Source organism: Podarcis pityusensis (genome assembly GCF_964106645.2).
Source record: "Podarcis pityusensis genome assembly, chromosome: 9".
NCBI lineage: Eukaryota > Metazoa > Chordata > Lepidosauria > Squamata > Lacertidae > Podarcis > Podarcis pityusensis.
Window position 1 is genome coordinate 39021287 of NC_138034.1, and position 23920 is coordinate 39045206.

The following is a 23920-nucleotide window of genomic DNA, read 5'->3' on the forward strand; positions in this document are numbered from 1 at the left end:
ATTATGGTTCTGAGTATATGTAGTATTATCTCATCAACATGAAACCCCATTTGTAGGCATGCTCAAATGAAAATGACTCAATGGTTGGTAATTACTTTTACTAGAAACTCACTGAGAATGCAATTCACCACACCCTGCATTTTTAAAGGTTTCCGTTGAGGATGTTTTTTTGTTTTTGTTTGTTTTAAAGGGCACACTTAATAAAGTAATTAGTACATGAGAGAATTTGTACATTCATTGAAAAGCAAGGTTTTGTGGCAAGTCTTTGCCAGGAGTACAGAAGATTACACTGGTCTGCACCCACGTAATGTGTGAAATGGCTCATACAGTACAGCTGTAGCACCCCCCCCCATTCCTTCCTACTGTATAAGACTTCTTGACAGCAGCAGGATTTAAAAATAAATAAATACTGTCAATAGTGTCCAGTTAGTTTGAGCAGCTACAGCAGTAATAATGGTGAAGATATTTTGCTTCAGGTATAATCAGTTTCATGGTGTACAAGCATATAGCACTGGAATTGCATTTAGTAAGGATGGTTGTTATGGAATAATACAGTGCAGCAAAGCATCCCTGGTGTGAAAGCAGAGCTGCGTCTGCTAAGTTGTCATAGTTACAACTGGCTACAGATGAGGACAAAAGGGAGGTTGCAGTATCTGACTGAGCAGTATTTTGAGAAGGGAGTACAGTGGGCTGCATCCAGAAGTGTGCAAACAGAAGAAATAGAATGATTGGTCTTACCTGAAGTGTAGATTTGGGAGTAGGGATGCTGGAGCCAATGGGATAGGACATAGCCCATTGGATCCAGCATCCCACGAGGTAAATTATGGTAGTGGCAGTGTTCTGTGAACTGCTGAAGTAGAGGAAGACTTTGTGTAAGATAGTATTAGCACAGGTATGAGACGTTGTACAAGGCCTTGCTGAAGAGATTGCGCAACACTTTGTGCTCGTGGAAGCTTTGTGCTAAAGTTCTCTTTTTACATGAGAAGCTCTTGCAACATTAGAAGAGTTCTCCCACTGATGAAAGCCACCTCCAGAATAACCCTATACTTTTAAAGCTGCCCTTTACTTTTAAACTGGAGGATTTTTCAGTAACAGAGCCAGTTATTATTGAATACTTGGACAATTATGCAGAAGTTAGTCTAATGACGATTTGAATTGTAGTAGCCTATAAAAGCAATATTCCATTGAAAAGTAGGGCCCATTCACATGACTGAAGAACAGTACGCTAGCCACTGTTGCCTTCTATGACTTGGGGGGTGACTGTCTGAAGTGGGGAGTCTCCCATACTTGTAGAGTAACTGGACAGAGTTCACTGCAACTACTAACACTGGGTGTGTGAATAGTAACTTGATTATATATATTACTATCATTCATGAATACTTTTCCATTTGGTGTGAGCTCCTCTTTTTTATACAGGGGCTGTCCTCAAAGAGGCAACAATACAAATTGTGCCATTTCAGGTGCATTGCCTGTGCATTCTATGGTACCCAACCAAAACAGAAACCCTCCTCCTTGGAAGTCTCTAGGTTCCATGTCCAAGCCTTTTCTGCCTTGATAGGGTCTAGACCTGATAAAAACTTAGTATTCTGTCTTTTCACTGTTTGTAATTATCACCCAATTACTTTCCCGATTTCTGGCAGGGAAAGTTTCTGTTTCCATTAGTATGTAAGTTTTTCAAGCTGTATACTGCTTAGATTTATCGTCCTGCCTGAAGGGTTTTTGGATCAGCAGAAAGCAAGAGAAATATTGTAAAAGCTCCAGGGGCATTTGCTTTTTAAAGCTGGCTTGGGAAACATAGCAAGGTTTACATAAGCACACTGTATTGAGTGAAGGATTTTGAGAAAAAGTTGCTTCATATTTTTGTAAGTGAAGAAGTCGTAAGGGATTTGATTATATTAGCTTGGAATGCTGGTGTTTTGTTTTGTTTTGGTGTTTTTTTTTTGACAGGGGAAAGGAACTATAAAAAATATTTAAGTCTGAACTCAAAATAGACTCCTGAGAATTTCCAATAAATACATAAATAAGTACTTAATACATTTACATTAAAATGTGTGCAGGGCCATAAGGACTGACTGAATTTATTTTCCTTATTTCCAGATTACGTGGGTTTATTTCCTTGGCCTCTGCTTCCCCCATTTGAACTTTTAAACTTCCCTTGCTTCCTCTTTTCCTACTCCCATCACAGCTGGCCCTGCCTCATCTTCCTCCATATTTCCATCCCTAAACCATCTGCTAGATCCGTTCCTCCTTCTCATGCCCACTTTGCTAAATCTCCCTTTTCAGACACCTGTCTCCTTGGTCTCCTAAGATTGCTTACTTAAGGAACTTCATGGAAGGGAAGTCTCCCATCGCCTCGCCACCATGTTCCCAAATCTCCCCCCTCCATCTTGTTCAAGGGCCTCTCCGATTCTCAAAAGAGAGGTTTTGAGAGTTACGTGCATGTGGCTGCAGAGGGGAGGACTGGATGCTGCACTTTTGTTCAGTGAACTATTTAAAGTTAGCATCCAAACCTATATTTCCATATAGATTTCCACTAGAATGTGCGTATGGAAATGTGATCTAGAGCAGGAGTGGCTAACTTGTGGCCTTCTCAATGTTGCTGGCCTCCAATTCCCATCAGCCCTAGCCTCAGGAATAATGGAAATGGGCATCAAAGAAAAACTTGATCCAAATTATTGGAGTACTACAATATATCCAAAACAATGAGAGAAATTGGAAAGATCTCAAAAGATAGACAGGGATTGGAAGGTGTTTAAAAGATACTTGCAAAACCATATCGAAAAATCAGAACTCCTATTAGAATAAACAAGTTCCGTTTCAAATACTGAAATACTAAATAAGATGGATAACAATGTATAATAGAAAAAGACGTATGAAATTAGGTTAAAGGTGTGTGAAAGAAAGTAATAGAAGTGGGAAGAAATTGCAACTGAGTAGATTGGAAGTCTAACACAAAGGTGGGGTGAGGGGTGGTGGATGGTGATGGGAAAAGGAATTATCTGTGGGAATGAGTGTAGGTATGTTTGAACACTTTTAAGGACTGTATGAAATATATGTTTGTATGTTTGTATATTTGTAATATATGTGTATAACAATAACAAATAATAATTAAAAAAAACAAACTTGATCAGCCGCCTCTGGTCTACATTTAGATGAATGCATGGATAATGAATGCATTTCCTTTTTCATTGGCTCGGCTTTTTCTTATGCTTGACAAAAACTTGTGGAGCAATTTTTAAAATATGCATTTCCCAAGACCTTCACGTTTGTTTAATTTGATATCCAACACACTAGGGTTTGCTTACTTATGGTTATTAGTTATCCTTGATGAAGTGGACATCAGGCAGAGGTGTCAAACATATGGAATAGATAGATACCTACACGAACTCTTGCATTTTACAACAAATGATTTACCAAAAGGCACCTGGTTGTCTGTGAAATATAACAATTTTCTAATATATGCTCAATGCACAGTGGAGGGGAAAGTTGCAGCTAAGTAAAAAATGAATAGCTGGGCAATTTTCTTGCTCACCGTTCTATGCACTCCTTTACCACAGCAAAATTACCATCTCCAATCACCTTTCCCACTTTGTATTTCTCAAGAATAGTTGATGTCCCTGAGCATTTGTTTCCATTCAAACCTGCAAGATATAAAGGGCAAAAAGTAAGCTAAACATGGATGTGAGCAATATGGACTGTCCCTTACTGACCTCAACCCTACAGTAGGGCTATATCTTAAGCTGCAAAATCATTTTTTAAAACAGTTATTTTAAGTATCTGTCGCTTCACATTTGCATCTAAAGCAAAAAGAAATAGCTGGCAAGGCTTAATCCAAGCTATATGACCTTGCTGTGCAAATCAGAGGGTAAGCATCCGAACATATTTTTCATGTAAGTTTTTTTTAAAAAACATATTCCAAAAGGCGGCAACATTTCCACGTAAGGATCAACACCCAGCTACCATTTCATTTAGTTCTGTTGTTCAACAAACTGCATTGTTTCAGCTTCTGTTGCAGAGCTATTAAGTGGCATAAATATCACAGGGTTCTGGCGAGACTGAAGAATAAAATAATTTTATAATATACATGAAATATTGCATTATTACTTCCAGTCACCTGCATCACCCTAATCTAGGTGAGAATTCGTTCATGACAATTTCTGTCACAGGGAAATTACTCAGCAGAGATAGGATGTGTATCTACCATTCTCCACATTCTCAGGCTAGGATACAATTTAGCATTAACACATAATACCTGTAAATGCTGCCTAAATTTTACAAATATGTACTTTTATCTCAAGGTGTGCTTACCGAAAGTGAAATATTCTAAATTGGTTTTTATGTAAATGAAGGCTAACATTTTGTGTGTCCATTGCAAATCAAGTACAATATAAACATTAAAACGACAACTCAGAATACCACGAGATGTTTGGAGAGGGGGTTAAGATAACTTAAAATTTCCCTTTCAAAATGGCCAGCACATCTCCATTTAATCTTTAACTGATAAATTGCCCTCTGTGATGCAACTCTTCTGCCAGAGCAATTTGGAACAGTTCCCCCCTGTATAGTTAATAATTAATGGTGTTAAAAATATCTCTCTCACAATTAATGAGAAAATGGTTTCAATTCAGAAAAACAAAATTCACATGGAAATAAAACATATTAAGTGAAATTCTCATGGATGAGGTTCAGGGTATTTGGTCATGCTTATCCTTCTTTTGTGGTGGCCAAGAAGTCTTGTGGGTGTCCTTTTTTTAATTTATTCTACAAATCATGTCATGCCATCCAACATTTATCTGATGAAATTAGGGACATCCCATTCCATAATGATAATGATATTTATACCCCACACTTCCTATTGGGTTGCATCAGCCATTCTGGGTAGCTTCCAACATATATAAAAACATAATAAAACATTAAACATTAATAAAGTTTCCCTATACAGGATTTCAGACAGCCCGGGAGTTGAATAACTACATACTCTCCAACATTTCTCCAATGAAAATAGGGACATCCTAAGGAAAAGCAGGACATTCTGGGATCAAATCAGAAACTAAGACAGCTTTTCTAAATCAAGGACGTCCCTGGAAAATAGGGACACTTGGAGGGTCTGTCATCTCATCAGTTGTCTGGCTTCTGCAGACTTCCTAGGTGCCCATGTTTCAACTGAAGACTAGGGGAAGACATTATGAAGTAACTATTTCAATATTTTGGGTTTTTTAAGATCAGGAAGTGTAGACGGGGAGGTTGCAGAGTGCTAGAGCAATGTTACTGGAAAGAAAAGGCATGCCTTGGATGCCTCACAATCCTAAGGTAAGCTCAAAATTCTGTAACCACCAACATTCTACATAAATCCTTAAGTGGCCTGAGAATGCTGCAGGAAAATGGAGGCCCCTTTCAGAGGGGTAGAAAACTTCTGGGCAAGACAAGGCAGATTTTGGCCCAGCTCTATCAGTAAACCATTTAGTACCTGGTGACATATACTAAATACAAACCCAATCCTATCTCAAAGTCTGCTATATTTCTTTTCATTGCCACTGGCATGCGAAGGGGTGGTCAGTGTCAAGACACCTTAGAGTAAAAAGCTCTAATGAGTCAAATGAATTAATGAATGAATAGCCTCACCTCTATGGATCATCTTTGGCCTAATAGGAAAGTGCAAAGTAATACCAATACAATAGTGTGAACAAGCATATTAACAAAATAGAAAATAATAGTAATTGATTTTTCTAGACTGAAATATTATCTCCAATACAGACATTTAACATAAAAGAACTTGAAAATACACATTCTTACTTTCAGGACTCAGGCAAGGAGATAGTTCAGGCACACCATTCACATTGCACGTTGACCCACAATGTGGTGGAATCTGTGAAAAAATGTGAGAGTTTATACTTCAGCAGTTCAATATGCTTCTGAATAATCACATTAGGAACAAAAACATCCAACAGCCTTCTGTGCTATAAATTAATATTACACAATCATCTGTTAAAAGCCAAACACAATTTTACTAATATTTCCAACGGCCAAAACATACAACCTCTGTAAAGTAGCTGGTTGGGTTTTTTAAATGACATGTTGCATTCAAATCAGACTACGCAAACTCCACTTTCCCTGCACTATACAACACCAACAGTATTTGCTTTGTGCCAAGTCTCTAATACACTGTAACTAGATATGTGAAAGTAGTTGATACCTTCTCACTTCTAACTGATTACTTCTTATGATCCATTTAGCAACAACAGAGTGTAAAGGGATGCACATGAGGTAACTGAATGCTTCCCAAGAGACTGTCTTCCTTTTAATTTCTAACCAGAATGTCACCTGCCTATCCAGAGAATACAAAAGAAGAGCTGAAAACAAGAACAAACCATCTTTAGACAGTTCAGGGAACATATTCATGGATCTCAGTCACTGACCCAGTTCGCAACCATAGGCAGACAAAATACTGTGAATCAAGAACAAAGCTTGCTTTGTTTTGGGGAAACAAACCACGAGCCCAAGCTCAGACGACATGAGCATATTACACCGATTCTGGCTTAACTGCACAGGCTGCTAATTCAATTCAAAGTGCTGTTTTTGACCTATAAAGCCTTAAACAACCCTCAACCGCAATACCACAAGGACCACCTGTCCCCATATAAACCGAGCCAGGCACTTCAGGTTTCTCCCCCAGGAGAGTTCCAGAAGATGGCCACAAGTGAATGGGCCTTTTCTGCAGTGGCTCCCCATTTGTGGAATCCTCTCCCCAAGGAGGTTTGCCTGGTACCTTCATTACGTATCTCTAGGCACCAGGTGAAAAGGTTTCTCTTCAACCAGGCTTTTGGCCTTTAACATGTGACTGTGGGAAGGGGATTACTGGTTTGTTTTGCTTCTGCTTTTGTTTTATTATGCATTTTGTATTTTCATTTTGTATTTTTGTGTTTTGAACCACCCTGTGATATATGGGTGAAGGGAGGAATACAAATTTAATTAATAAATACATAAATTTCAAGCATAATTTTCACTCTCAATTAATAGTGCCAACTAAGGCTTTATTACAGCTCCATGTGTTTTGCAACACAGGTCAATTTTTCCGGAACAATCTGAAAGTCTGAAATTAGGTAGCATAGCTGAAGCAGCTTACACAAATATTTCTACCTATCTGGCACCACAAAGAAGGCCAGACAGATAAATTATATTTACATGGGCTGCTTTTGCAGAATTTGGAAGTCTCAAGATTGCTCCTTGAAGAGTATGCGTTCTGAAATTCTTTTAGCTAGCACTTCCGAAAGCAAGTTTCCCCTCTTTAAATTCTCTCCAACTTCTTTGTCTCCCTCCTGGTTTTCTTGTTTCACTTTCAGATAATGTCTTTGCCCTTTTCAGTCTTCACTGTACTCTCATTTAAAAGATTATCACACGAACTTTCATCACTTGTCACAGGGTGCTTAAAATACTTCTCTAGCCTGAGCTCAAGATCTGTCAAAATGATATTGGACAGCACAAGGGAATGCAAGGTCAGCATTTTCAGTGCCTGGTTATGCAGCAAAATATTTTAAATCATTTCACCAGCAATAATGACAATAATTCAACTGGCAGATCAGGTTTTATTGTAAGATTTCCCAGGACACCAATATGTGCCCAAAGCAGTCAACAGAAGCTACATCAAGACAGCAAAAGGCAACACAAACTAGATCACTGACAGCGAGTTAAGTTTAAGAAAGACAAAAATAACACTGTCTGCCAGACAAATATGCAAGATGGCTGCAACAAAATCTGTACATTTTTTGTTGATGATGATCCCCTAGATGGCTCCTGCACCAAAATAATACAACATAGTTCTTTCAGAAGATATTTTTGTAATAGAACCAGAAACAAGACAGACAAAATAGATTACTATTTATTGCATTGACTTATTAGTTATTTTCTGCTCAGTTCAGTTGTTTTGTTTAAAAGCACAGATTTTGTTTCCTTAAAAGCAAAGAACACTTCATAAAAATTAGTATCATGGCTATGAAATTTAAAACTAGGGTGGATGAAAATAATCTTTCACATAACAAACAACTAACAGCACAGTCTAAACCATGTCTACATAGCACTAAATTCTACTGAATTCAATGAGGTTTATGACCAGGTATGTGGGGTTAGGATTAAAACCTAAACTATTTTAGAGTTTTCAATTTCAGTCAATTGTCACAGGACGCAGAATAACAATGGTAATCTTTAGATAATGTACTATGTTGTTATCTCCTTTCCAAGTCACTAGAATCGACTACATTATTCAGCCTAATTGACATTTGCATTTAACGCTAAGCTATGGTTTGGCACTATACGAAAGCTGCTCCGCCATATCAAGCAGGGAGTATATTTGCAGTCCCATGCGATTCTAAAATAAAGATCACGTGGTGGGGGGAATATGGCAGCATCTTGGCACTTGGCACACAATGCAGCAAGGAAGCGATGCCACTAAAAAGGCACTGCTGCTCCCTCCTCATGAGTAGTCCTTTTCAGCATGGCATCCTACATGCCTTATGATTTGGAGGGCTGAATAGAATTATTTTGGCAGTGTTCTCTGATTGGCCTTGTGGCCCCCTCTTTTTTGCCAACTCCATGCAGTCTGTTTTATGCTGCAGTTTGGCTGACTGGTGTTGGTCATGACTTGCAGGTTGAATTAATGACAAGCACCTGCATAGATGGAGGACCCCCAGCTACAAGTCAACTCAAGATAGAATTGCAAGGAGATGGTCTTGAATGCTGGCCAGCAGGAGCAGGGTTGTACACAGTTTCTCCTCTCCAGAAGCTGGTTAGGAAGAGCAGGGCTCAGCCAATCAGCTGGCTTAAGTCAATTACTCTTTTGCCCCTGCCCCTAGCTTGGTCAAGAACTCCACAGTCTGCATTCTCAGCACAGCCTAACATATTTGTGCTGCTTCTTCCTTTCACAACTCCATGGTTACTGGAGCTGACAGCAAGGGTACCCAAAGCAGCTCTCAATTAGCCTCTTCGGCCAACCGTAAGGAAGGCCAAGTACTCTAATATGATATAAATTCTTCTCTTTCATCTCAAAGAGTCTATTGGGCTTAATGAAATCTTTCAAAGGAGGTTAGCACTAGAGAATTAACATATTCGAGAATTGTTGGATGCATTTTTTGTTGTTGCTGCCGACATACGTAAATCAAGATCTGTTTAAAACTAACAAGAGTAATACAATTTCTAATTGTCTTTCTTTCACTTTCAGACCAGTCAAAAGAACATTGTCCTGTATTCTTCTGGATGCAATTATATTGGGGCGGCTGCCAAGTTTTTCAGTGAATCAGCAATTCAGCATTTGTGCTGAGTAGCAAAAACAAAGCTGCACAAATTATAGCCCTTGATTTCCTATCGTTGTAAGTAGGCTTTCCAGTTAAGGCAGTGGGGTGGGGAGTAGGGACATTTGTTGCGGAGATGTGGTGTTTTTCTGGTAAGCAGTACTGTTCTGAAACAACAAATCTATTACTTGAATGAATAAATAAACTACACGAATGTGATGTAGATAGCCAGTCCTTTTAAGTTGCATAGCATGAGTTGAGAGTCTTCTAGCAATCCAAGCCATGTAACAGGCAAAAGGAGGTACACACAAAATCAACATGTTTAAGAACCCACAGCTGACACAATTAAAAAAACAACCCACAGTTTATTGCAATTCAAATGAAGTATAAGATATAAATCCGAATAGAGATGACAAGGCAAGGTTTTCAGCTGATCGTTCCTTACCAATTTTGCTAGGATGAGTACAGTGGTGCCTCGCAAGACGAAATTAATCCGTTCCGCGAGTCTCTTCGTCTTGCGGTTTTTTCGTCTTGCGAAGCACGGCTATTAGCGGCTTAGCGGCTATTAGCGGCTTAGCGGCTATTAACGGCTTAGCAGCTTAGCGGCTATTAACGGCTTAGCGGCTTTAAGAAAAAGGAAACAAACTCGCAAGAACTCGCAAGACGTTTCGTCTTGCGAAGCAAGCCCATAGGGAAATTCGTCTTGCGGAACGACTCAAAAAATGCAAAACCCTTTCGTCTAGCGAGTTTTTCGTCTTGCAGGGCACCACTGTACTAAGTTACAACAGAGGGAAAGGCAGAAATTAAAGATGGAGACATGCATCTTCTGCCATGCTTGAGCTTGAGCTTCAGCATCACTAAATGAAGAGACATGGCAGAATGATCCAGACAGTGCACAGAAACCAAGTATTTCAAGGAGACCAGTCTACACATTATTTCATCCTAACCACAGCTCAGTTGTTATAGGGATCTCTCAAGGAAAGGATAAAATAAATAAGTCACTTAAAAACAAACAAAAGATTAATTTTACTCCTCCTCATGGACAGCACGTGAACAGAACAAAATTCAAGCAGATACATAATAAAATTTTATCAAGAGTATCCAACTGTTCAGTGGTATGTATACTTGTAATTGTTGTATTTTAGGGGTTAAATTATTTGAACGGCATATATTCCTGTTGGACATTTTCCCAGAAGCATGGGTGTTGGGAATGCATTCCAGATGCAGACACAAGCATTGTCTCAAGCCATGTTCTAATTCAGATATATCAGTTAAGATTACTCAGAACCCAAGTGAACAAAGCACAGCTGAAGTGTACACCCAAACAGCTGCATACTGGAGAGATAAAATAAAGGATTTTAACTACCCTAATTCTCGTAATAACCGACTGTCTTTTAAGACATGCACTAAATATAAACAAATTGAGCATGCAAAACGGCATTCCTTTTTCTATGGTTTTTGTTTTTACTGTGTTTGGTTTGCTGCATGGCCTTTTTTATTAAGGTTTAGTCGATTATGGTGCTACACTGTTCTTATTTTTAAATGCTGCAAGCTGTCAAGTACACACTTGACAAAAACGTATATAAATAAACAAAATCGACAATGAAGGATGAGATAGAGTTTACTGACTGTACTGACCAATTTCACTAAACACAACTATGAGTTCAGCCCCTGGCCCCTGACGGATTGGTAATGGAAAGGAGCTCTGTTATGGGACAGATTTCTCTACCATGGCAGATGGCCCAGCTTCACCTCCATGGGCAGTAGGCTTCCATTTTCATTTCTGCTAGGGGTAGTAGGCAGCAGCAAGCCCTGAAATGGGGAGTTTCAGGGTGCCAGAGACTTGGGATTTGCTGGATACTACATCCCATGGATCCTTGAGGGGCAGGCTTCTTAGCAATGGTAGCCTGGGGCTGATGGGGGGAGTCACCCCCCCCCCACTTTCCACCCTGGCTGGTGGATCCTTTGCTGCCTCCTGTTGCTCTTTGGCCCCATTTAGGGCAGCTCTCTAAGCCAGTGGATAGAGTTTAAACCAGAATCATAGATTATTTTACTCATTGCAATATTGGGTTCAACCTACATTTTAACTACTCTGCAACTGCTTTCATGCATTGTACATTGCAATGGAATAATATATTTTTTTAAATCATTGCTTAATATAGCATGAAGCTGGTGTTTTCTTGCAACCACAAAGGCAATATTCCAAAGCAGAATTAGTATTTAAGCTGAAATAGGGCAAACTTTCTAAAACATACCTTGAGTCCCCGAAAGCTGCCTGGGCTTGTTGGTGAGGAACTAGAAGATTTTGTTGATTTGGGAGTTGAAAGCTGGCTACTTGGAGCTCCGTTTACTATTGGGAATAACAAGGGCAAAAGAAGGAAAAGAAGTTGTTATCACCAATAAAACAAAAGCTGAAATTCCTGTTAAGATATGATATGTTCCTTTTAGATAATATCCTGTTAATCTTTGTTAAACAGAGCAGCTAGCAATAAAATATACATAAAGCTAGGCATTATCTTAAGAGCAGCACGATGCAGTGACCAAGGGCTTGCTAAGACCAACAAGCACACAGCTGAGCCTTCCTTCTTAAGATTTCTTTCCACAGCTGTGTTCTATCACTGGTTTCCCCCCTCTCTCTACCTACTCAAAGCCACATTTTTTTCTGGCACACTGCCTACTCTTACCCCTTCATCTAGCCACACTATCCTTTAGCTTTTCTACATCTCAGAACCTCTTCTGTCAAAGCGTTCAGACTCTCGATCTTGTCTACATAGCTTGCCCTGTCCCTACAGCCTATTGTGATGTTTCAACCACAGCCCAAATGACACTTCACTTGACTCAACAATGGCAATATATCAACATTCTATGGTGCTGGGTACATTCTTCCATGAATTAAAAACGTTGGTGATGGTGAACATTTCAAGGTTATCAGGTCACATCAGCCAATGGGTACTTGAAAAATAATCACGGCCACAGAGCAGTTTAATCTATTACAGAGTACACTGTATCCAAATTACCAAGAACAATTATAAAAGCAAAAAAACAAACAAACCCATGCTTATTTTCTATGTGATCATTTCTCTTAAAAATAAAAGACTTGAAAAAATTATTTGCATCTCCTTCCATCTTGAAACATGCTTTTGACAAGAAACAGCTTCCCATTAGTATGCTTTTAAATATACAAATACATTTCATATTTTAATTTTGAGGGGTTTCTATATATGTGAAAATACGTTGCTTCCCCTTCAGTTCAGTCTGAAGTGGGTTCCACCATTTCACACAACTTAAGACTCTTAATATGCACCATCTATTAGCTTATTTGCAAGGCTCTCTGATGAACAATATATTCCATGTCTCCCAAGGAAGAAGTAGTAAGAAGAAATCTTCCAAAGAGCAAGATTGATTTCAACTGCAGCTCAGTTAAGGACTGCTGCTCCTTTAAGAAAAAAAAATTAGCCTGCCAGCTAGACATTCGGTTTCCATGGAAATGCTAGTTACCACCTACACTTTTTCAGCTGTGTAAAGAATATCTATAATGGGTAACAGAACATTCATTTAACAGGCACCATTGTTTTTGCTGTGTGAATGCCTGCAGTGATGAACCTGTCTGAAAACCAAGCCTTCCAAACTAGCTGCTTTTAAAAAGGAATTTACTTTTAATTCTTTAATATTTAGGAGCCAACCTGCTAATGCGACTGCACAGGGAACTGTTATTCTGTGGCATTATGTATAGATACAGTAAATAAATAAGTAGAAGTTAGCATCTTGCCACCAAGATGTAAGAACCAGCTTCCAAGATGTTCTAGAAAGGCATGTCCAACAAGTCGATCGCCTCACATTAGTGGTCGATCATGGGCTAGTAGTGACCCTGCCACCCATCCCTGGTGTTAGTGGTTTGCTTTGTCGGTGCACGAAATTGTAAGCACATATTTTTCTAGCAAAAAAGCTCCACAACTTTTTTGTACTGGGAGTAGATTGCATTCTCTTGGGAGTTGGACATGCCTGTTCTAGAAGAAGTTAACATTTATGTGAATAGGAAGATCTTACTCTATTGCCTTTTTCACTTCATCCCCAGAATCTGTGTTTTAAAAATAGTTACCTATAGGAAACACATGTTTCTGACCTTCATATGTTCATATGTACCTTATGCCACTTTTGTATTATTACGCTCCCTAACACTAATCCTTCCAAGGTAGCATTGTCCCTTTAGCCTGAAACTATGATTGTGGACACACTATGCCTTTTGAGCACATTCAAAGCCCATTATTTTTCCACAAAAATTCTGGGCACTGTCGTTTGCTCCCTCACAGAGTTACCGTTCCCAGCAACCCATAACAACAGTGCCCAAAGTCATTTGAGGGGGGAAATGGGCTTTGAATGTGCTTTAAAGGTATTAGTGTACATTACCTGAGCCAGCCTCAGAGTCCCAAGCAACACAGCTTCTCACCTGGCCCACAAACAAAACATTACAACATGGAAAGAGAATTTCCTCCCCCTTGGGGCTGCAAGAGGGACCTTGAAATCCTGTCACTGTATTATCACCCAGAAATTAGGGACATCATATAGACGCTGCTTGGTTCTTGGACTCCTCAGTTAGGGTCCACACAGAGATACTCAACCCCACAGAAAGCAAATGAAAAACTTCCTCATAACCTCCCAGTAGCTATGTTCAAGTGGGAGGAAATGGTGGACTAGCACAATATGCAACCTACCTTCCAGAAGAGCACATGGGATAAAGGCAAGCAAGCAAACTTCACACACAATAAAAAAACACATGGAGACAAAATGATTTGCTTTTTCACTGTGAGCAGAAGCAAGGCAGCTTATTTCAATTACATTTTTCTATTGCAAACTAGATAAATTCCCATTGTTAAGTCAGGTAATATCAAACTTTGATGCCACCATGGACCAAGCAACTGGTGTACATGGATCAGTCCACAAGTCCTTAGCTGAAGTTAATTAGTGACTTAATACTCACATGCTTCTCTAAATAACTGGGCATAGTGTTTTAAAAGACACTGCTTCAACTTTGAGCTTTATTTGCATACCATACCACACTTAAACTTGAATTTAAGTTTTGGGAACCATTGCTGTCACCTAATATTGCTCATTTCATACAGAATTTTAAATATACTGCCCCCCCCAGTACTACTTGTGTACTGGCCGGCTTATATCTTAACAAATTTAGCTCCATTGTATACTAACCACAGGTGTCTGATGCCTAAGTTCTTCCTTTCCAAGGTCTACCTAGAGACAGGATAAACTCACCATGTCTTAGTTTTACAAATCATAAAAACACACAGTGCAAAATAATAGGCACACAGAAGCAGATGGAAGGGTTAAAAATGAAAAGGTAGGAGACAAGTGTTGGTACACAGCCATAACTGCCATGGCTCACCTGGGGATTTTGCTGAAGAGTAAGCACTGGAGTAATGGCCACCCCTCTTTACTGTATTCATTCAATTGACACAAAGGAAAAAGACAGGATATAGGTTATTCAGAGACATGAAAGGAAGAAAGATAACATAAAAAGGGAAAAAGCAAGAAGTGGTTTTCCAGAAAGGCTTACAGTGAGCCTATATTTACTACTATGCATAATCCAATTCAAATGAATTTATGAACTAACAGAACTGGAGATCTAGATAAACTGAGTTATTTGGAAATTGTCGAGTTGTGGGAAAGGTGGGGTGCCATATTGGAGATGGGATAAAACCACCTAAAGCAATTAGGTCTGTTGCACCTACGGATCAAATACTAACTTTATAAATGCATCATGAATGCTCAAACCTTTCACATCTCCCCAAACCTTGGGCCTGAGCCTATGGTGTGCGGATGCTGCTTCAATAACCTGTTTGTGATAAAGTCACCTGGTAACTGCCCTCAGCTAACCTGTCAACTTTCACCTCAGGTGGTTAATTATGTGTCTCTCATTTCCAGTCGCCTATTATGTTCCAAAGTCTAATTTCTCTTTATGAATGGTTACGCCACACAAATGAAATATGCCATCCAAAAGCTGAAAAAGCCTAGAGGGCAAGGTAATATGCTTGGGTGGGTGGGGGACTTTTAATATTTTCCCTGGGAGAGAATCTCATATGACTCTGCAGTAAGAAAACCAGCAAGTCTTTTGCTCTATGTTCAGGTCTTTAATGACAACAACAGCCTGTAGACTTATTCTGTCTTCTTCCTTATGTACACTTAAGTCCAAACTTCTGGATGGTACTGTTGGGCCACTGTAATGAGTAGCTTTTTGATTCAGCACATCAACAATCTGTTGTTCTCCGGTTGTCAGTGAACCACTTCCCCTAAAACATTGATATTTTAAAATACTGACACTGGAGCAGGACTGAAAGACATAATCAAAAACATAACTGGGGCAAAAAAACCTAGAAGAAGAAGAAGAAGAAGAAGAAGAAGAAGAGGAGGAGGAGGAGGAGGAGGAGGAGGAGGAGGAGTTTGGATTTGATATCCCACTTTATCACTACCCGAAGGAGTCTCAAAGCGGCTAACATTCTCCTTTCCCTTCCTCCCCCACAACAAAAACTCTGTGAGGTGAGTGGGCCTGAGAGAGTTCAAAGAAGTGTGACTAGCCCAAGGTCACCCAGCAGCTGCATGTGGAGGAGCAGAGACGCGAAGCCGGTTCCCCAGGTTACGAGTCTACCACTCTTAACCACTATACCACACTGAACAAGCACTGTAAAAAAAAGGGGGGCACAAAGAGAAAGGAAGAAAGAAGATGCATTTTGTGTTGGCTAAGGATACCACAGAGAAAAAAGGAGTAAGAAAGTCATGGGCCTCAAAAAGAATAGAGTGGACGAAGGGAAAACACTTAAATGTGTACAACTGAATTTATTCATATTCATCCTCTGCAACCCTTGCATCTCCCTCAGGCTTGGGGAGTGTGTAATTTTGCCTCACCATTTTGGGTGAGCTTAAGGTGAGAAATAGGGTGTCATGGTGGGGCACAGCCATTAAGCAAGAGCACATGTCAAAAAAACACGTGTTACTACACGAACTTCCATGGGTGCCAAAGTCTTCATCAAGAGGCCCCTCTGTAGGTTTTATCTGCTGCCGGTAGTGATAAAGGTGGTGATCTCAGACAGGGCCTTTTTAGTGGTGATACTTTGCCATTCTTTCCCTGGTGGTGCTTTTCTGGTACAGACTTTGTTATTTTTCAGTCAAGTGTCAACCTTTTTATTTGCCAAGGATTTCTAGATGCTGTTTAACAAATGATATTTAAACAACTATTGACTCTAATTTTATTGTTCTGCTGTTTAAAAGTTATTAATTTTTTTGGTAGACATACTGTGTGTGAGACCTGCTGGGGATTGACGAGCAGAAAATATATTAATTAAACAAAGTTCTAAATGCACATTTCCCCCATCCACCCAGGCAGCTGTACCTGAAGCTGGTGATTTACTTCGACGTGAAGGTCCAGGGCTTTTAGATCCAGGGCTTTTAGATCCAGAATACCTTGATATCCCGCATGAACGGGAATAAGAGGATTTCATAACACGACATTCTGTAAACAAACAGATGGATAGCAGAAGAAATATTTTTAGAGTTGCAATCACTTCCAACAAAACCACCTACCAACTAGATTTATCACCCAAACATACTCATTTCATAAACAGTTTTTCTCAAATGAACCAAAAGGAGTTTATAAATTTATAAGCTTATAAACTTGTTGACATCTGGTCAAATGTTGGAAAATTATTTTTCCCCCAGATTGCTTTAAAACTAGATTTGGTTGTTTATTCTGTTACAATAGAAGAGTGTACATATGAATTTTATATATGTCTCATTTCTGATGGAAAAGCAGATCATTTATTTTACAAATAAGAGAATATAAAAGAATGTTAACATATTGCATATTTCATCAAAACTGACTGGAGCAAGTCCTCTTCCACCTGTTCACACCAGTGTCTTTCTGATCCAACTGTAAGCGTAATTATTGTGCCCACTGAGACTGCAATCTGTTTGCTGCTCCTACATGATGAATAGGCGACACAATGTACACTAGAAGTTTTAAACTGAAAGTTGAACTGTCCCTTAGACTACTGTGCAGTTAGCTATTTTAATAAACAACAGTCTCTAGCAAATCTGTTTTCTTAGGTCCTTCAGCAGAACTCTATGATTCAGGTTCATATGGATCCCAGGGATTAGAATGCCTTGATGCTCCATATTGCCTCTCCAAGAACCCTTTGTGTCTTATTGCATCATCCCATCATCTTCCCATCATTGATGTGCACAGGGAATAATGCTAGTGGTATATTTTTCTAGATGGCATGGTTTCTTTAAAATGGACCGCACAAGACCCTCCGATTTGCAGGAATGTATGTTCTTCCCTCACAGGTCCCCTTTACAGAGTTTAGGTTCTCACAGTGGCGGAACTTGGGGTCTCAAATTTCTCATGAAAAACAGGTGCCCCCTCCCACTTCTTGTGTTCCATTCTAAATCATAGTTGCAGTGTCCCCTGTTGTGCTCCCAAGGCTCAGTGCCCAGTGCAACGAAAGCAGTCACGCTCCTCTAAACCCACCTCTGGTTTTCATCTATGCTTCCAGTATGGAGGTCCTGGGCTGCCCAGGCAACAAGACCCTACTCTCAGCCTCGCTGATGTGGTCCAAAGGAAAGAAGAACAATACATTTGCCACCAGCCTGTCTGCATTTGTTGTCAGAAGAAGGCATACAAAACAGAATCAAAATGCCTTAGGGACTTGATTCTACTTTGGATTTGTGCAGCATTTATTCCTTAGCTTTTTCTGCTCCCAAAGATATTCCGCAAGGCATCGGAGGTTTAGGATCAGTGTTTTCCTTTTCCTAGATTGGCTACCTTCCCAGGTTGATGAGCCTCATCTTCCCCTCACTTCCCTCTACATCATCTGCAGAAACTACCTTCTTGACCTTCTTGCCTGTCTTCACATGCAGGGCAAGTGCCTAACTCACCAAGGGTTTGAGACCCATTGGCTACCTTCACCTGGTTTAGCCAGCCAGTCAATGCCATTTCTCAGGGTGTGGCCACTGTCGCATGCAGCTTCTAGGAGCCACAGGTGAGAACTGAGTACAGGGTTGGGACCAAAGGTGGACAAACTACTCCAGAAGGAGCACGGCATGTCTTCTACCAGAGGTACTACTCCTCCCCTAACGCATGATACACCCCATTTACATTTAGCCCATTTATCAGTGCAATATACATGGGGGCGGGGGGGGGGGAGTATGCAGTCACAATGCCACTCAGTGCTTTCATAAGCACTGGGAGCTTATGGTTCAAAACAAATGTACAGACAGTACTTACCACTGTGATCTAGTACAAAATCATCTTGAGCATAACGATATTTCTCAGGTCCACAGGCAATGAAAACATCATCATCACCAAAAAAGTCTTGCAAACAGGTAACCTTTTTTAAAAAAATAAAATAAAAAGCAAAGAAGAATATTACTGAGTGGACTAGCTAGACTAAGGAGAGAAGTTTACATTTTGTGCTACCTTTCTGCTTTGCACATAGCAAGGGTAGGCAACCATTTTTCTGTTAAACACTGCATTTCCTGAGGGAGTAATTAGTCAGGCGTGGCAGGAATTACACCCTCAGTATCCCATCTCAAAATCAAAACATTATAGCCATTTCATTTTTTAAAAAACAAATCCCCTGAAGATTTGCAACTTGGCAGACAATTTAATTTGACCTTATCTACTCTGAATGAACTACTGTGCCTACAAATTTCATTCACTTCTGTTGAAAGGGGAACAAAATTGCAGCTATTTTATAAATTTCCCAGTAGTGCTAGAGAGTACAAATGAGCTCAGCTGTCATGAACTGCATTGAGATCTCGGCAAAGCTGGTCATAGCGGGAGAAGAATGGGACAGATGTGCAGAACTGGATCCTGGAGAGGGCCAATAGATCTAGAAAACGCTGGTCTAGATGGTGGGAATGTGCCCAGTTTGTTGTTGGCAGAGATTCCCACATCAGTGTTATGGGGTGCCTTGACTGGCACAGTAGAACTACCTGACTTGACTCTGGCAACCCACCTTGTTAGTGAAGTATCTTCTGTCCCGAAAAGGAGGAATCCAAGACTAGAGCAGACAGTGAGGCAAGCCGTGTGAACTACATGTCCATCACTAAGAATGCTGCAGTGGCTATGCTGGTGTAAGCAGACCCAACCTACTCGTAGGTGGGCTTGCTGGCTTGCCTAGTCCCATATTTCGGGACAACAACTGTGCACTTTTAATTTCTGGAATACAGAGTTTAGCTGAAGGAGTGTTATTTTTAATGTAATTAAGTTTATAGGGAATTTTTTAATTATGTCCACTTCTTCATGCAGATGTTGCATATGTTGTTGTTGTTGACTTTGCTGTCTGGTCTTTAACCACAAAAAAGACTGATTGATTGGTTGGTTGATTGATTGAACAGTGCCCACTCTGTCCTTCAAAGGGGAGCTCAGGGAGTGTGTTAAGTGTCAAGACATTTTAGCTTACTCCTAACCATGCATTTTAGAGCTCTGTTGTGAACTTCTGAACTGTGTAAACTGTGGTCTGATCTACATTTGGGCATTGCAGTGAATTTCGGAATAAAGCCTTTAACAATAACTGAGCTGGGAGTCTGAGTACTGCAACCATGGGTGGGAACCAAGTCACCAAAAGACTGAAATTGGGAAGCCTTTGATGTGCCTCAGGTCAGGGTGAACTGTTTTCTGAAATGCTGAAACTGGTTCCTTTTGCCTGCTCTCAATCTCACCACCACAGTTATGAGATTACCCACCATGGGGGATGATACGCCTGGATAATGGGAGAGACTATTTTTTGTGGCTATTATTCTGACTGGATCTGGAAACACTGATGTAACTGCAACCTGGTCGTGTATTTTAAAAATAACTTTTTAATGTGACAATTATGTCAATTCAGAATAAATGGCAAGCCTTCTTTACATAGCTATGTTTAAAATAAAATGGGGGGGAAAACCAGACAAATTATGAACACGCCTTAATTTCCCTTATCTCTCCCCCTCCCCTCATGAAATGATACCAGAATTTCAAAACAGAAGGGGGGGAGAGGAAATAAACAGAAAAGAAAAGGAAGAAAAAGCTATTGGCAATTGGGGGGGGGGAGGAGTGTATAAAGCATTATAGTGCGATTCTGTGCATGTTTACTCAGAAGTAAGCCACACTGTTTTCAGTGGGGCATACGCTCTTGTAACTGTGCTTAGTTTATTTTTAAAGCTGCAATCCTAGTTTTATCACTTTCAGTCCACTTGTCTAATGACAAAACGTGCATTCATTACCCTCTATGATAACAGTAAATATGAGCTGGAGTACAGGGAAGGTTTGTTGCTGCCTGCAGTAGAAAAACACTCAGAATATCAATGACTTTCAGCACTCTCAAAGATCATTTGTACAAGGCATTTGAAAGCAGTGCAGTTGTCATAGCAGCTAAACCAGAGATAAAAGCTGGCTGAACTTACAGTAAGACCATCTGTAGGCTGAAACATGTAGCACTGAGCATTTGTTTGATTCTATTATCAAGCTCAATGACACAACGTTCTCTCCTCCCAGTATCCGGTTAGCTTTAGAATAACCTCATGATAAAGGATAAATGTCTACATAAGTCTGGAGAAAAAGTAATTCACCTCAACATAGTTAAGCAGTTTTGACAAGACAAATACTTAACTCTTTCCTAGCCTGCCTGATCAACAGGAATATCTATCCTCTGTACAGAAAAAATAATAATTGTTCCTCTCTTTGTAAAGGTTTTAAATTAACCATACTCTAAGAGAAATCATACCCACCCAACTCCTGAATATCATTCAAGCCATCATTTGTGGTGTTCATTGTACAATAGCTGGAAAAGGTGCATGCCCACACTATGAGACCACAAAAGAAAACCGAACACCCTAAGCTCTAAAGCAATTTTGCCCCCTTTTTGTCCATTTCTCTTTGTCTACTTGTTCCATGATCTAACACAGATTGGGAAAGCCCTTTTGTGCAGTGCTAGGCATGCAGCTGATCCTTTTACAGTAACATAATAATAAATGTAAAGAAAATACTAAGAAGGGGTGAACCTCACAATGAAGAACAAAGGAGGGGGATTTGCAAATGTAGGAAAATGAGTACTTTTATTTGGACTTTGAAGAGAGGTGTATTGCAGCTATGAAGCTCTGCTTTTCTGAATGCAGTCTCCAAGTTGAATAGTCATATATGGCTACCAAAAACTGCATTTTATGAATGTTATCTTTTTCAGATTATGAATAGGATAAAGTAAATATACAAAAGGATTATGGTTTCTAATGTAAAGATTTTCTGCTGACTATCTATTATGTATAAGCGGACTCCTCCAATGAGCAGCAATTTCATTATGTTTACATTTGCACATGTAGAATATATTATTTGAAAAGTTTCTGAAAGCAAGTAAAAATGCTACTAGACATATCCCCATGGATAAAAGGGCTTCTCAGCCATGCTTTTGATCACCTTCATTAGCTTTCCATTTAATTTTATGTTTCCATCAGTTTTGGAAGTCCCAGTACTGAAGCCGATTTCTATTGTATTCATTTCACTTTTTAAAGAAAAGCAACACAGCTCATTTTGTTTATAAGCTAAAGCAATCCTGGTCAGCTGTGCTATTCTTGCAAATCTAAAAGCTTACATCTAGGGCTTCTGAGTGGAACCAGTCCAGGATAGTTACATTGCTTCCAAGGTGCAGTTAACAATGGTCTCCTGAATTTGGCTCGCTTCCAAGTAAATGAAAACAAGCTTGAACTGTTTCAAGGCAAATAGTGGATGACATTCTTCTTTCAAAAGGAATAAAAACTCGATGAAAAGAAAGCAGCCCTCAACCTCAGATGCAAGCTGTAGTAAAACATCAAGCTAGGGAAAGACAGTTAAATTCTTTTTTGTGCAAGATCTAAACGCCACCTATGGCCTTGGACAATATTAATGTCAAGGAAACAGGATATGGTTTTAACGTTTTGAAAGAGGAAATGCTCAGTTTAATGGACAAAGGAAAGGAAGCCTGAGTGTACAGCACACCCAATAATAATTGGCAGCAGAGTGTGAGTGTGTGTGTTTAGTTGAGAAATAATGACAAGCAGCTCAACTAGAAATACTCAGGACTATGCTATACAGCTGCAAATAGAAACTGTTTAAGTATGCTGTAAATGTGACACTAGATGAAGACAGTGAGCTATGGCAAATTCAATGTATTTTTCAAAACGTTTTTCAAAAAAGCATTTTCACAGTGTTTTTTAATATACGTGTAGATTCAGTGCTCACTTTGCATGTATTATTGAAATATAATGGCAGCATCTAATTAGGGACAGCACCCTAGCCTTAATCACAATCTCCTCTATTGCATTCAATAATACAGGTACCAACAATCCTCCAAGCAACATGGCTATACTCCGAGCAGAATACTTTAGGTTGAAGACAACGGGAAAACCTAGTAAAACCAATGTGACTTAACTCAGTCATTACTTTCCTTTGATTTCAATTGCCCTACTTCAAGAATGACTAAAATGGGATTCAACTTACTGTAGGAGCTTTGAACATGGTTTATTGTTCTTCTCTGATACATTTACAGGTTTTTTTTAGGGAAGTGCATGCTTAATTGCCAATTTACACATTGTATTTCTAATCACCATCCTGTGCCTGTTCTAATTTAAAGAACTCCCTCATCCTCTCGCGTTAGTACATCCCTATTAAAATTAATGTATTGTTCAGCTAAACTGTCTGAATCCATTGTGTTAATAGTTTGGGGCCTTAAAGTGCAAAATGCAAGGAAAGCTTGCTGTAGAAATAGGTCAGCAACTCATTTCCCATTTCATATCTGCCACCAACAAGCCCAGGCCTAGACTTAAAAAAATTATCTCCGCAGCCTGCAGCATATAGTAGAAGGTGAAAAGGGCACTTCAATTCCTCCCTGCTGAATAGCACTGCTTGCTCAGACTGCAGATTGTTTACTGTCAAAGCGTCACAGGCACTTTTATAAAAGGACCTGCATGGGGCAGTGGGAAGGCAAATGGATGTAAGTGTTTTAATTCTTGTCCTTAAACACTAAACCACTAGATTATCTAGGGGCTGAAACCAAGATACAAAGAAACACACAGTGTTAGCTTAAAGCAACTATAGCTTAATGAACTACATTTTAGAAATAAATTCTCCATAGCTGATGCTTTCTGCCCACAAACAACCCATTATACTGTCAGAATCTAGAGACAGCAGGGTGTTAAATGGTTCTGAAATATTAATGCATGATAAATTGGGGATTTACCAAAAGAGTTTGGCAGATCAATTTGTACGTATAAAAACAAAAGGCACCAAGCAGTTTATCTGTTGCTGAAGGTATGCTACTAAGCAAAGAAAAAAGCAAACACAAATATATTTGAGCTATCTAACAATACAGGTTGCACCTAAAATAAAACTGTTGCTTACAATTAGAGTATTCCCAAGAAGGGAACTGCAAGAAAAACACTTATCCCAGTATTTCTAATACATAAATGACTCACTGGCCAACTCAATTTAGTTTGGAATAAAAGATGCAAGATTAAACCAATTAAAATGTCAACATGCAAATTTGAGTTAGTCCTGTCCTCACTGGACAGACTGCAATTACAACTCCAGCTGTGATATGAGGCTGGAAAGAAACTGTAAT

General features: G+C 39.5%; 1 protein-coding gene across 4 annotated transcripts in view; it reads right to left on the reverse strand.

Moving 5' to 3' along the window:
* Nucleotides 1-23920, reverse strand: part of DCLK2 (doublecortin like kinase 2) — an 83154-nt gene that overhangs the window by 27057 nt on the left and 32177 nt on the right. For 3 of the 4 annotated variants that reach the window (XR_013990583.1, XM_081021352.1, XM_081021354.1), the window contains exons 3-8: nt 18574-18676; nt 16681-16800; nt 14680-14730; nt 11537-11631; nt 5794-5866; nt 3533-3641 (exon numbers count right to left, since the gene is read on the reverse strand). Coding sequence is in view for 3 of the 4 variants with exons in the window: in XM_081021352.1 (XP_080877478.1) it covers nt 3533-3641; nt 5794-5866; nt 11537-11631; nt 14680-14730; nt 16681-16800; nt 18574-18676 (551 nt within the window). In the remaining variant the exon portion in view is untranslated. The remainder of the gene's footprint in view (nt 1-3532; nt 3642-5793; nt 5867-11536; nt 11632-14679; nt 14731-16680; nt 16801-18573; nt 18677-23920) is intronic. The other variant, XM_081021353.1, reaches the window with a different exon arrangement.